This window comes from Urocitellus parryii, chromosome 4 (assembly GCF_045843805.1).
Source record: "Urocitellus parryii isolate mUroPar1 chromosome 4, mUroPar1.hap1, whole genome shotgun sequence".
Lineage (NCBI taxonomy): Eukaryota > Metazoa > Chordata > Mammalia > Rodentia > Sciuridae > Urocitellus > Urocitellus parryii.
In genome coordinates, this window is record NC_135534.1 from 161,409,931 (window position 1) to 161,424,987 (window position 15,057).

The following is a 15,057-nucleotide window of genomic DNA, read 5'->3' on the forward strand; positions in this document are numbered from 1 at the left end:
TTCACTACACAAATGCATTTCTTTAAATTATTTTTTGAGTTAAGTGAATAGTCCATGTATATAGCCAAAAGAAAATTCTAGGAAAAGTGAATCACCCTTCTGTCCAGATCTATAGGTGTGCTTCTCAGAAGCAATCACTATGGTTATTTTAAAATACGGTTGCAAGTTCTTTGACACTCTTATCAAGAGTGTCATATGCTATATGTGACTGATATATTCTAGTTAAACTTTTTTTTTTTTATCTCCATCCCTTTAATCACCACAGGATGACTGCTTTGGCCAGTAGAGTATAGTTACTATATAACTTCTGAGACTAGGACATCAAAGACCACAAAGCTGCCTTTTGCTTCTGGAACACTCACTCTTGGAGCACTGACCTCTTATGTAAGATATTTGACTATCCCGAAGCCTCCATGCTGTGAGGAAGCCCAAGTCACATGAAGAGGCCACGTTGAGGCATGCCAGTCAACAACCCCAGCTGAACCTGGCTTTTTAATCATCCCAGCCCAGGTGCCAGAAACATCAGCTCATTTGCCTCCAGGTGACTGTAGCTCCCAGCTATGAGTCACCTCAGCCACTCAAGCCTTCCCAGCTGAGGGTCCAGACACTGTGGCATAGAGGCAACCATTCTCTAGTGTGTCCTACTCCAATTCCTGATCCATAGAGTCCATGAGCAGAACAACATGGTATTTGTTTCATAAGTTTGGGGGTGGTTGGTTATGCAGGTCTGGTAATCTGAACAGTCTCTGCACATTTCTCTGTCCAGAGAAATGTCAGGTCTATGTAAGAATTCACATTTATCTGTATCACCTCTCCTCTTCCTTATGACCAGGGACTTTTTCTTCAAAAATACTTTACTCACAGGTTTTCGAACGTCAGGTAAGGTGATCCAAAGAGGAAACACTATGGGGAAGACGATCAGGAAGGTGACCTGCTTGCGGGTTTCGGAAGGCCAGGCAAGGCTCAGGGGTTGGTCGTCGTCCTCCTCGGCTGTCTCTGTGGTCTGCTGTAGAAGGAGATATAAAATGTAAGCAACCACGAGGACAGTGACACAGGCCACAGAAAGAAGTCCACAGTGAGGGAGGGAAGTTCCAGACCTCATTAGGACTTTTCCTGAGCTGCCCCAGCTGCTTCACACACATACTTTTTGGGTTTGTAAGAGAACCCAATCTGAGTGTGTGCCAATCTGAGGCCTAGGAACAAACAGTAAATCACTCAACCAGGAGCATTTAAGCACTTTTTTTTTCTCCTCGAACATTCCTCAGCTTCTCACTTTTGTCAACTGATTATTCAACATGGGCTACAGCTTCAGTTCAGGAACTTTTTTATGAGAAATATTTGCAGAGCAACAGACCAACAACCTCTATCTCTCATTTCCCATCTCCTTGAGGGCTATGCCAGGGGATTCTGAATCCTTGGAAGGAAAAACACTGGTAAAAATTAAAACTCCTTTTTTTTTCCTTGTGCTAATTTTTGGCAGACACATGAAAGTCACAGCAGAAACAATTCAGTAATAATACTGAGGGGGTCCAACTTCCTCCTGCTGGCCTAGGATTGCTTAAACTCAGTGATTCTTGTGTGTGTGTGTGTGTGTGTGTGTGTGTGTTAACCTGCTTAATCACCTGTTGAATTCTAAATGATTTCACTTGCAGCCAAAGGCTTATTGTGCAGATACATGCCTCCTGCCCCAGAGAAACGGAGGGCAGAAGTCAAGCAAGCCGCTGGGCCTGTAAGGGGCCTCAGAGCCAGGCAGTAAAGGTCCCACTCTGATTTGGGAGCACAGCCAGTGTTTGACTTGCCAGCCAGCAGCCACTGCAGTCAGCAGCTTCTGCAGTCCCAGAGCTGGAAGAGATGAAAGGCAGATCCGCCCGGCAGGATGACCATTAGCCTGTCAGATGGGCCCCAGAGCCTCCAAAACAGCACTGCAGACACCATCCATCACTCCCTTCCCCGCTTGTTTAAAAATGAAAGTGCAGCAGTAGGACCAAGCATTAGATCTAAAAATATCAGCAGGAACTTTTCCACTGAGGCTTCCTTTTGAGACCAGAGAAACAGCCTGCACAGGCTTCACAGAGCCCCTGCCCTCTGTGGCCTCGCTTCCAGCATCACAAAATATCCAAGCAGTAGTAGTGACCCTCCAGCATTTGTGGCCCTAAGGGGGTGGCAGGTGGGGCAGGCTCCAGCCAGATGGCTTAGGCCTCAACTAGAGGTCAGGGCTGGGTGGGAGGCCCGGTTTGTGGTGTGCGAGGTTACATTTAGTCCCAAAGGCTTCAGAGTGATTTACACAATCACCCCCATTTCATCTCTCTCTGGACATTAAAATTAATAATAATAATAATGATGATAATAAAGGAATCTGAAGCCCTGATGAAAAAGAGTTCTTCTGCTTTGGTGTGTGACCTTGGCTGTGGGTTAAAGATTCTGCAAACTGCAAATGTGAAAGTGTTATGGGGATTAGGTAAACAAGTTGAATTGGAACAGTGTGCATTTTGGTCACCTGGATCCTCATTAACACACTTCTATCCTTTTGCTAATGCAATTCACTACTGGTCCATTCACTGTCATCTTTACTCCATTCAAGGACTTCCCATCCCTGATGGAATTTTGGGGGTGCTGGCTCTTGACCCTATTCCATGTAATCTCCATTCTCATTCTCTCGGAGGAGATGTAGCAGGTAGGTGAAATCCTTCAAGGCATCAGCTTGCTACAAGAATAATCTGGGTGTCACAGGACTAATGAGGGTTTAGGATAGGAGACCAGTGGGTTTTAACTGGTTCCATGTAGATATGATCTTTCTGGCTTAACCCAAATAAATGACCTTCCCCTTTTCCCTGGTAGATGCCCCAGAAATGAGCATGGGAAAATAGAGGTATGCATTGTTCCTTATAAGTGCCCTGTCTGGTTTTACTCCAGCAGAGGATTGGCTGCCCTGAAGACCCATTAAGCTGATCTGATGAGTTCATCAAGCTCCTCCCCCTTCCTGGGTGGCCTCCCTCTCCTCATCCTGTCCCCACTGCCATCCACAATCTAGCAACTTCTCTTTAAACTCCAGGCTAACCTTTTTTTTTTTTTTTTGAGAAAATACAAAAGCAACTCTTTATGACTCATATCATTTTAATGACACCAACAGATGGTGACATTTCATCAATAACCCTTCTGCTTATAACCTACGGATTAGCTTCTTTCTCCATCTGCCAAAGTCACCAGGCAGGCAGTGCCACTAGCAAATAGTAGAAAATAATTGTCTGTTTAGATGCATAAGCTCTAAACACACTACTGTCCAATGCAAACAATTAGCTATATTGTACGGTTTCCAAAAACTGCATTTGAGGTGGCTATCGCTAGTGCAGAAATGAACTAGAAGAGACTGTGCCTCAGGCCATGTAAACAGCTTTCTGTGAGCCTCTTGGGGACCAACACCTGCTTCAGGGAGGTGCAGATGCCTAGAACCCCATGGTGGACTGAGGAGGTGTCCCTGGAGCAAGGCTGTGAGCACCCTTTAGGAGACATTGTCTCCATCTTCTTGCCAAATGAAACCTCACTCTGGCTCCATGGGTGACAGCTTGCAAGCTGGCTGGAGAGGTAGAAGAAAAACACTAAGTTTGGGGCCTGTTTTGCTTTGCCCAGGCTGCGATGCCAACACGGTCTTGGTTTTAACTCTTGGTAGAAGAGTCCACTGAGGTTTCAGCAGTGATTTTCTGGCTTTTCCCAGAGTTCGGGCCTGTGGGCTTTGACCTTGTGATGATCCAGTCTTACTTCCTATAGCTTTGGCAGAGTGTCCCCCAAAACAAAACAAAGCAAATCGGAGAGGGATACCACTGCAATCCAGAAGAAATTCAAGTGACTTTTGATATAAGGGATTAAAATAGTTTGATATCTGCTGGGATCTCTGTAGAAGCTCTAGAATTATGCAAAATCAGAGCCAGTGATGACGGCTATAGGACCTTGTAACCTCTGATATGGAAAATCTGAGATGAAACCACATGGCCTTTTATTCCCATGTGGTGGGTGTTGTGCTGTTGTCAGGTCTTATAGCATGATGGGAAGAGCAGGTGGTAGAGAGTCAGGAATCCTGTTTCTGCTCAGGCTGTGGTTTCTTGGGCAGTTATTGACATCACCTGCCAGCCTTTACTAAATGCATTTAGGTGCAAAACAGTGTGCCAAATTCTAGGAGTCTTGCTTTTAAGGAGTCTTGCATTTAGAAGGGGGAGGAAAAAAAACATATAACCCCCAAGAATTTATTTCTGATAAGTACAGGGTTGCTGGCAGGAAATGAGGCAGTATACTTTGGATTGTTCTCCAATATCTATTTCTGTCTGCTATGAATTGAATTGTGTCCCCCATTCAAATTCATGTGTTGAAACCCTAACCTCCAGTACCTCAGAACTGTATTTGAAGATAAGGTCTTAAGAAGTGGCTAAATTTAAATGAGGCTGTTAGCATGGGCTCTAGATCAGATGTCTTTATAAGAAGAGGAGATTAGGACACACAGAGACACCTGGGGTATGTATACATGAGGAAAGGCCACATGAAGAGGAGGACACAGCAAGAAAACCAGCATCTGCAAGCCAAGAAGAGAGATTCAGAGGAAATATGTCCTCCCAGCAATTTGACCTTGGACTTCTGGCCTCCTGATTGTGAGAAAATGAATTTGTGTTATTGAAACTATCTAGTCTGTGGTATTCTGTTATGGCCGCCATGAGCAATCAAATCTACTGCCCTTCTGCTTGGTAAGCAGAAAGTCCACCTCTACTGAGGCCCGGAAGACAGACTTTGCTTCTCAGCCTTCCCAGGTGAAGCTGTGGATATGTGATTAAGTTCTGGCCAATGGATGTAATCAGTATCCTCCATAACTTTAAAGGATCAGTTCTGTCCTTACTTCCTCCTTTTTGTTAGCTGGAATGGGGACATTTTGGCCAGTGAATGAGCAACCATCTTGGACCATGAGGTGGAGGCAAGAGTTCAAAGCCAGCCTCAGCAACTTAGTGAGGTCCTAAGCTACTTAGTAAGACTCTGTTTCAAAATGAAGAATAAAAAGGGCTGGCTCAGTGGTTAAGCACCCCTGGGGGTTCAATTCCTGGTTAAAAAAAAAAGCCATAGTCCTGAAAATTGACTTCAGAGAGACAGTAAACTATTTATTTAAGCCCCTGTCATTTTGAGGGTTAGGATAAGGTCACAGTGGAACCTTATCCTAACTGATCCAGTATTCTTTTTGTGAGGATTCAAGGGAGAAGTCTCATTTCTCAGCATGAGGAAAAGTCATGCTTCATTTGAGAAGCATTAAAAAATCTTAGACATACTGTTCATAAGGCAACTGAGTCTATTCTTTCTTTGCTTTGTCCACTGGGGAGTTCAGAACAAATGTGCAACAGTCATAGTATTGGAATCTGTGCCCCTTTACTCCAGTTTCTCTATTTTCCTTTCATCTTCATCCTTTGCTGTATTTTCTCAAAACTATTCACTTTCCCCTTTTTTCATCAGATGTTGCTTTACATGCAACCTTGAATTGTTGTGGTGTGGCAGACTTAAGTAAATAATAAAACTATTTAGTGATCTAATAAGCATTTTGTTAGTCCTAAAGGTTGATATCTGGAGGTATGGCATCAGAACACCTACAGAAGATGGAATAGTTCTTAGTGTCAGAATCTTCTGTGAGGTCTCTAGAGTGATAAATTTGTTTTATTTGTATTTGTCTAGTGAACAGGAGGGGCCTGGGTGGTCTAGGATCGTGAGCATCTATTATCCACCTTCTTTACCTGTGCATCTCATGCTCTGGTGTGGATGGCTTGCCCCAGAATAGGCCTCAGGTCTCCAGTGGAGGGGTCTGGACTGGATTCATTAGTCAGAGTTTGCCTCTAAAGCCAGAAAACTACGTCTAGGAAGCAACTCCATTTCTCATTTTTTTTTTTTTTTGTCTTCTTAAGATTCCAGTGGGAGGGTGAGCCCACTTTAATGTGATCTTTCTATCAGATAATTCAAATGAAAATTCAGGAAATGTCTGAAAACAGGCCACGTTCCAGATTCAATTTTAGGATGGGTGATCATATCCCATTCCCTGTTCACAGGGCACAGCCTTAGAGATCACTTGGACCTGCTGAGCCCAGCCTGACTGGGGTTTGATTTGGATCAGAATTGAAGTTTTTGACTTCTCTGTACCCCATGGACAGGAAGGACCCTGGCTTATTGAGATGGCCGATCCCATTTGATGGATGAAGACCGTGGGAAGAAGGTCACAGTGCCAGGCCAGACCTGTGTGGCTCCAAACTCCCATTTCTTTCCCATTCTAAACTGGTTCTTTTCCTCAGCCCTAAAAAATCGGTATGCATGTGCTTTATGCTCAATTATACCAGGCTTCCCAGGTTTATTTTGCAATAAACTTGACCTATTTTTTTTTTTTTTTTAAAGTTAGCTAAACACTAAGCACTGAATTGACATTTTTTTTGTTGTTGTTGTTTAACCTAAAAACTAATTTCTGGTGGTTTGGGGGGCCCACATTTCTATAAAAACCTGTTAAGAAACACATGAACATTGCATTTATTCCATTTCCTCAGCATCATGTAGGATCCACAGCAGCACTGAAGTGACACAAAGGGCAGATTTGGGGTTATGGATAGGAGGAGCTGTGGTGATGCCCTCTTTTTTCCTGCAGCTCTTTGAGTGATATCTCTGAGGTGCACATTTAAAAATGTAATACAGGTGCTGATAAGACACCAGGGAATAGCAGGCTTTCAAATATAGGTTAAGAAGAAAGACTGATTCTTTTACATTTGTGCCCAAGACAAAAATGCAGAGCTTTCATCCAGGTTGCTGCAGGAGGAGTTGGCAACGAAGCACACTAATGGCTGGAGTGAGGGCTTGAGATTTTATGTGCATTTCATTGTTCGATGTGACCCTGGATTCCCATAACTGTGGATAATTCTGTACTGGCTACTTCTAAAATGGATATCTTATGGATATTGTAGAAGATGGATTAAGGTCTTTACAATAATAAACTTTCCTGGGGAAAACTTGAGCAAGAGCTGAAATAGAAGATGAGTGGTTATTTTCCGACTCCAGAGTTTAGTGCTTGAAGGCCAATAAAGCCCCATGGGAAGAATGTGCTTTTAATAAAACATCTTCTTTAAACAGGGGGTATCTGCTTCTCCTTTCCCTTCCCTCCTCTTTTTCATTATTGAAACCTTAAAAATCCCCTGACAAAGCACATTTCATTTCTTCAATTAGGTTTCTGTGGGAACTGGTCCAAAGGCTTGTGTAACCTGTACAGAGGGTGGGAAGAGGGGATCCTAGGGAGAGAAGGAATCTTGACAATGCCTTATCTAATGAAGGGACAGTTGGATAAGGGGTCAGCAAGGATGATCCACTTTTCATATGGTTTCCTAGTAGACAGGAAGTCAGACATAAGGTTGTCTTAAATATGAATCCTGTTCCAGAGTGTTCTTCTGTAACACTGTTGTTATACAGTTAAAAGAGATAATTTACAGAAGATACTTAGAATAGGATTTGACACATAGTAAAAACTCAAACAAAATTGGTTATTATTATTAAGGACAAATATTCAGGGAAACAATTTCTTTAAAGACATCTATGAGAAAAAAATCTGACTAGGTAAACTGTAATGACATTTCCAGCAATAAAATTCTATAATTCAATTATTTGACATAAACACGGAAACCGCAATGATTTTCTTCCTCTATTTGTCCACTCATCCAATATTTATTGAGCATTTTTGACTGTACTGATATCCACAATCTAATTTCTTTTTCTCTTAGGTAACATGAATAAATTGAAGGCCTTTGTAAGTAAGATGAAAAGGAAAATTCCACAGCCCCAAGGAGAAAATACTATTTTATTCTAGTAGGTAGGCTTTCAGTAGATTTTTCTATCAGAAACAAAGCTTCTAAGCAGATGGTAAGACTCATAATATGGTGACACCTTGAATCTGTGTTTTGGGCAGAACTAAAAACAATAGTAGAGTTGGGTTTCTCAAAGGTAAAATTACCAAAAAATGCTCAGTCACACTTAACAACATCTTCTATTTCAGCTCTTGCTCAAGTTTTCCCCAGGAAAAGTTGCCTTCTAGGAAACATTTTGTAAGCTTCAAACACAGCATGCTTTGGAACAAAGGAAATGCCTGCAAACTCCCATTCTAGAATACTGGCTGGCTCAGGGACAGTAAGTTGTTCTCATCTCTATTTCCCCCTATATGTATTGGCCAATTAATGGGGTAAATGTACAAATGACCTTATGTCATTCATTATATTCAACAAACTTCAGAAATGGAACATTATGCTTGAAATCATATTACTGAAAAAAATTGACTCATAAACATATTCAGTACTGTGTCATGGATCATTCTGGTCACATAGGCTGAAGACCTGAACTTAAAATCTCTTAAGTGAGATGTAGAAAATGAATTTTTGGGACAAAATTTGTTCTTGAACTTGCCAGACCAGGTGTGCTATGAGTCCCTTTTAAAGCAAATTCAGAGTTCTGGGATGGTTCTTCTAAAGACCACAAGTCTAGGATAAAGCTTCATTTGCCTTTCCACTGTGGAAAGACAGTGAAAACAGGAGAGTCCTGAAGAAGAAAAACTGTCTGATCAGATGATGAAAAACCAGGGAGCCATATTTGGAAAACTTCAGTTATTTAATGCTAAGATTTGAGTCCTTACTAACAAAAGACTGAGAGTTATGTTTGAAGCTCTCCCACCCAGGATGGCGTGTTTCGAGATGGAATGTCTAAGGAAGTAATTAAGGTTAAATGAAGTACTGAACCCAAAGGGTTAGTTTCCTTTAAGAAGAGATGGAGTGCTTGTTCTCTCTCATTCTCTCTCTCTCTCTCTCTCTCTCTCTCTCTCTCTCTCTCTCTCTCTCTCTCTTCCTCTTTGCTTCTGTATCTCCTCCCCTCCTCCCAGCCATCAGAAGACATAGTAGGAAGGTGGTTATCTGCAGCAGAAGAGACCAAGTCTGCTAGAACTTGATCTTGAACCTATAACCCCAGAACTGTGAGGGAACAAGTTTCTGTTGTTTAAATTATTCCGTCCATGGTATTTTGTTATGGCGGTCTGAATAGACCAATACAATAACCATATAGATATTGATCTTTTTTAAAAAGATCTCATTTTTCAGTATAAATATGACTATGAGATAAATAATTGTGTCTACTTTGTATGATTAATTTTTAATGAATTTTAAGCCTTGCTTTGTGATGTAGGAAAATCTATTTTTGTTCTTAGTTTCTCAATGTCTTTATATTCATGTTTTCTACCAACATCCTTCATTCTCTGCATTCTCATCTTCTACGTTCCTATCTCTAATCCACAAAATAAGTCAAAAAGAGATAAGTCAAAAAAACATCTCTTTTTGGAAGGGAGCTCCATCTGAGACATTTGTCTTGCCTTCTGTGTGGATACCCTGAATCAACAGAGCTAACATTTAAGTAGAGAACAGATTTTTTTTTTTTACGTGACAAATTTTTGCCTGTCTGATGGTAGGAAATAACTCACTCCCCTTATAATACCATCATATGGTTTGTTTTACATATAGATAGAAAAATTCTAGTATCAAGAATTTAGCACATTAAATACAAAATGAGGTCTCACTGAGCAATGGCAACATGAAAACAACTTAATCTTCTTGTACAAGGCTTTGAACTGAAACCAAGCCTTCAAAATATTTTTCTGTGAGTGATGAAACTGCCTGAGCCTAAGCTCTCCAAGAAGCCAAGAAAGCATTTCATAATAATGCAAAATGGCGCCCGGAGAGTCTGGCAGAAGGCAATTACTTTCCTTCACTTTGTATTTGGCCTAAATGATTCTGGGGTTTCTTCCTAAATTGTATTGTAAATTGGTTTTTGTGTAGTTTTCATGGGCTTTGTAAATCTTGCTGATACAATTCATAAAATATTTGTTAACATAAAAGCTAACTGGATAATTATAAAAACAATCCCCAAATCATTTTTATCCTCTTATTATCAGTCAGATTAGAATGCTCTAAGAAATAGTGGCATTAATGTTCGTATTTTTTTCCAGGGTGGTAATGAAGTTTTTTTTTTTCCTTTTTAATAAGTAGTCAGCCCTTAATGTATCTTATGTGAATGATAAATAGACATTCTTCAGAATCTGCAGAAAGCACAATGACAAATGATATCATTAACAGCAGAAATTCGAGAGTCTCGTGGTTCACTTTGTTTTTTTGGTACTGAAGATTTAACCCAAAGTTCTTAACCACTGAGCCACATCCCCAGCTCTTTTTATTTTTTTAATTTGAGACTGGATCTCGCTATATTGCTGAGGCTGGCTTTGAATTTGCAATTCCTCCTGCCTCTGCACTGCCTCAGCCTCCCCAGTCATTGGGATTACAGGTGTGCCATCACACCAGCTATGCCTGAACATTTTTATCAGCATCATGAGGCTTCAGGAAAGCAGATCTTAAAACACTACTGAGTTTAGGAAAAGACAACACTAGGGAGAAATAAATCAGAGCTGTGTCCCAACAGAAGGAACAAGGGCTTAACACTGCAGGTGATATTTGAAATGTAAAGTGAGAAAATAACAACAACAACAAAGCTTGCATTTTACACATCCTCTATCTTTGTCTCTTTCTCTATCCACCTGCCTGCCATCCGTCCACCCATCTATCCAGGAAAGTGATTTCTTATATAAATCTGTTTGCCCACTAGTGCATCTTGGGCCACTCTTAACCAACAGGGACAATTTTGATTTTTCTAAGGACAGAGAGAAAGCTTAGCGGTGAAATGCAATAAAAGCAGCAACACATAAAAAGCTTTCTCATGATGCATGAAAATGTAGGACACAATTTTTAAAAGTAAGCTCTTCAGAATTCAGAAACGGCAAGGCACTTCCCTCCCACACCTCATTGTGAGCAGTATCTGAAGGGCTTTGAAGTGTCGCAGCAGTGGGGATCCTGATGTGGCCCGGGAGACCGCCCCATGGCATATGTGGGCCAAAAGCCATCACCTGTCTGTTGTCTAGATAGGCAAAATTAAAATGTAAGAAAATGCTGGGTTCTGGGGGGAGAGCATATTTCTTTGAAGTGTCTTTTCAAACCTGGCTAAGTTCTCAACTTTGAAAATTTGGGAAGGTTGGTAATTTCTCTGTGCCGGAGTCAACACATTATGCCTACAGTTTGGGAGAAGATAATTAGCACGTTTAAAAAGTCAAACTGTTTCTTAGTTCCACAGAATATATAAATGGAGGAACCTCCCTCCTGCATGGGAGCTTGTGTCCTCTGTGAGAGAATATTCTTAAAACGCTCTTCATTGCCCATGTAAAGTCTGTACTAGAAAAACCTTTCAGAGATGAGGCGTCAATGTGAAATGAGTTCACTTGTAAATAGGGTTTTAAAACACTAGGTTAATTAACGAGTCGGGATAAACTCTCAGGAGAATACCAGCAATGAGCTTGTGGTGTATGGGACTCATCATTTCCATTAATAGAGTCGAGATACACACCTCATTCATCATGTAGCTCGATAAAAATACAACTTGGAAATAAATAAAACTAACAGAACACATAGGCACTGAATCACTTCTGTGGCGCTGTGCTTCAGGTGGCCTGAATGTTCCTGATGCACATCTTTTTTCTAACTCTGGAGTCCTGGCCGTAATTCAGCCCACCACACAGTCTCTGCCTTGAAACCTCAGCATTGTCTAAAGCTTTCTTTTCTTATCAACTACTGTGACCAATTTATTACCAGATCTTCTCAATTATGGCTCAGAAATAGCTCTCAAATCTGCCCTTGCCACTCACTCTACCACCAATATTTTTGTCTAAAGCCCTGTCCTCTAGGCTACTTAAGAGCCATTAAAAAAGATTTTCCTAAGTACCGCTAATAATAGCAAACACCTACACTGTGCTTACTGTGTACGAAGAACTGTTCTAGGAGCAATCGATTCTCACAAGAGTGCTATGATAGATGCTGTTATGTCTATTTCATAGAGGAAAAAAGAGAGAACAGAGAGGTTAGGTAACTTGTGCAAAGTCATACAGCTGGTCAGGAGAAGAACTAGGATTTGAACTCAAATGGTGTGTCTCCAGAGTCTCTGCTCCAATGATTCATTGTTTTAATTTAACCCATTATTATTTTATTATTATTTTTATTGTCGTTACTCTTTTGGAGTAGGCAACAGTTATCTGGTTCAAAATTCAAAGCCACAGAGGGCATATATTGAGAAGCCTCTCACCTAAGTTCTCTGTTGCACAGGCCCCTGCTCTGGAGGTATTGCATGATTAGTTTTTTCAATAGCACCCCAAGCAAATGCCTATCTGCTATTTCCCTCCCTTTTTATGGTATGCAAACATAGTATACTCTCCTATAGTCTAGAATACAATTTGGCAAGTTGCCCTTTTCAGTTAACAACATGGATTGAAGATCATTCCAAATCAGTACATGAAGAGTTTCCCCATTTCTTCATTTTTTTCCTCTCTTTCTTTAAAGACTGCAGATGGTCTATATTAGGAATGGACAGCTTTTTCTATAAAAGGCCAGACAGTAAATATTTCAGGCTTTGAGTTCCATATGGTCTCTGTCACATATGCTGCTGTTGCTTTCCTTCTTAAAAAGACATTTTAAAAAACAAAACCCACTCACGGGTCAGACAAAGACAGGCTACTGGCCAGGTTCTCAACCTTGCCAGGTTTTTACCTTGCCTCCTTCTACTCATTCGTTTTCTGGCCTGGCTCCTTCTTGACCATTCTAAAACAGCAAACTTCCTATAAAACATCTGAGGCTGCCACTGCACTGTGTGAGCCCTTCCCAGCTCCCCTATTCTGGTCCCCAGAGTCTGCTAGCTCTGCCCGACTGTCCTCTGACGTCATCACTCCCCATCTCCTCCCTCCCTTTCTTCCATCCTCTCCTGCTGCATGAATTTTTCTGTTCCTCCAACTAGCCATATCCATTTCTGCCCTTGAGGTACTGCTCTGCTGGATGGCTCCTTCCTGAGGTGCAGTCTCCGTTTGGATCCTTCTCCTCAGAGAGGCCTCCCCCGCCCACCAGGGATGGCTCCCCATCCCCCACCGCTCTGTTTTTTCCACGGTCCACGTCGTGGCATCTGTAATCACACTGGTTTATCTTTACAGTCCTGGTTCCGCTAGGACAGAGGGGTACCCCAGTGCCCAGTACGTTGACTGATGCAGATGAACAATCAGAATTTTCTGATCAGGTGAATGGAGTTTTTATACCTTCCTGAGCTAGGGTCAATGTCTTCTTTGTTAGCTCTGAGAGCATTTTATACAGACCTTCAGGATCCCACCCGGCTTTAAATAGTTGCTGATCACAAATGCTTATTGGTTGATTTATCTGTATCTTGAATATCAAACATCATGCATATCTACAAAACCTTTTCAATAGCTACAACAAACTCCTTCAGGTCAGGGCCACCTTGAATGGGGTTTAAATGGCAAGCATCAACACACATGGTACTACTTAGCATCTATCCCTGGGCTAAGTGCTTTCTCACATGATCTCCTTTAGCCCTTATAGTAGCCTCAATGAGGAAACTAGAGCTCAGTGAGGTTTGTAAGTTCTCCCTGGCAGATTAGGAATTCACCACCAGGCCCTCCTGCAGCCAGCCATGGTGAGATGGCTCTTTGAAGTTCTGTTTGCTCTAGAGGTCTGAGGACACCAGCATGTGGCACAGACCTGCCCTGTGTCCCTGCACGGGGACCTGGAGGCCCAGCTCTGCTCAGGGAGGAGTCAACCGAGACTCTCTCCCTCCCCTGCAGCAAGGTCCTCCCTTGGAGGGGCACAGATGTCCCTCTGCCAGCCAGATGGAGAGGCATGGTGATGAGGCTGCCCTCTGCACACCTGTGACTGTGCCAGCCCCAAGGGCAGCCAGATGTCCTTGGGGCCTGCCTCCTGCTGCCACATGCTGCTTATCCATGTGGACATAAGCTGCTCTGCCAGCTCACTCTCGGGCTAATGCAGAGGGACTACAGGGGCTCTGGGCAGGAGGGCCAGGCGCCTAGAAGGCAGGGGAGACAAGGGCAGAAGGAGCAGTGGTCTCTTTGTCCTTTCCTTTAAAAGAAGAAAATTTTCTCACAGATCCTATCAGGGAATAATAACAGTAGACAATAATCAACCTGATTTTTCCTCAGAAGTATGGACTCCTTCTATAGCAAAGCACTTCCCAACATAAAGGAGAAGACAGTATTGGAATATTTTAGCAGTGATCTGGTTCTATTTGTGAGCAACTTTTCCACTCCTTGGGAAAATTCTGTCAAGAGAGTGGGTTTCAAATGTTTAGGCTAATGCTACTCAAGGTGTGGTCCTGGGACAGCAGCATTGACCTTACTGGGCAACTCCAGAAATCTAACAAGTGCCACTCTGATTCTGCCTATTTTTTGTGCAACTGTGGTTCAGAGGCAGTGTTGCATTTAGATGCTCCTGAGATCAGATCTCAGCTCACTGCCTGCAAACTAGGTGACCCCAACTAATTACTTCATCTCACTGAATGACAACTTCATTAACTAGTAAAATCAAGACACAATGTCCACACTTTCAGCTGTGAAGTGTAAAGGGGATAATGTACAAAAAGTGCTTATATCAAATCAGCAGCCTATAGTAAGTGCTTGGTAAACATTAGGTATTACTCCTATGGGAAGAACATACCAATTGGTTGTGCCATTGAACATTTGATTGGGTCAGAGTGTATTCATTTCACACATAGGGACAGAGAAACCCAAAGGGGTTCACTTAATGAAGCATAGTGACTATGGTTTTTCTGATATTTACTCTGACCTTAAAGACAAAGAAAAAGGATTATGTGGTAGTAGCTGTCAAATTATCAAACACTAAGATCTACATTTTCATCTGCAGGACTTTAAGATATATATATGTCTTCCAACTTGAAAAACAGGGGCTTAGAGAATATATGTATTCATTCCACACATGTAGGGCTTGATACCTGTGGATCCCTGGGGTGGGAAATACACACCAGGCCCGCTGGTGTCCACCCAACTAGGAGCTGGGGCCTCCAAGAGGACTTAGGGCTTGTGCTGCTAGGCCCTGACATCAGTAAGAGACGAAGCCCAGAAGA

The 15,057-nt window shown here is 42.1% G+C and overlaps 1 protein-coding gene across 3 annotated transcripts in view; it reads right to left on the reverse strand.

The window, feature by feature from the left end:
• Slc24a2 (solute carrier family 24 member 2) overlaps positions 1–15,057 on the reverse strand; it is a 214,761-nt gene that overhangs the window by 17,661 nt on the left and 182,043 nt on the right. For 2 of the 3 annotated variants that reach the window (XM_026397581.2, XM_026397579.2), the window contains one exon: positions 863–994. In XM_026397581.2, the coding sequence (XP_026253366.1) occupies positions 863–994 (132 nt within the window). Of the gene's footprint in view, positions 1–862; positions 1,007–15,057 lie in introns of all 3 variants that reach the window. The other variant, XM_026397578.2, reaches the window with a different exon arrangement.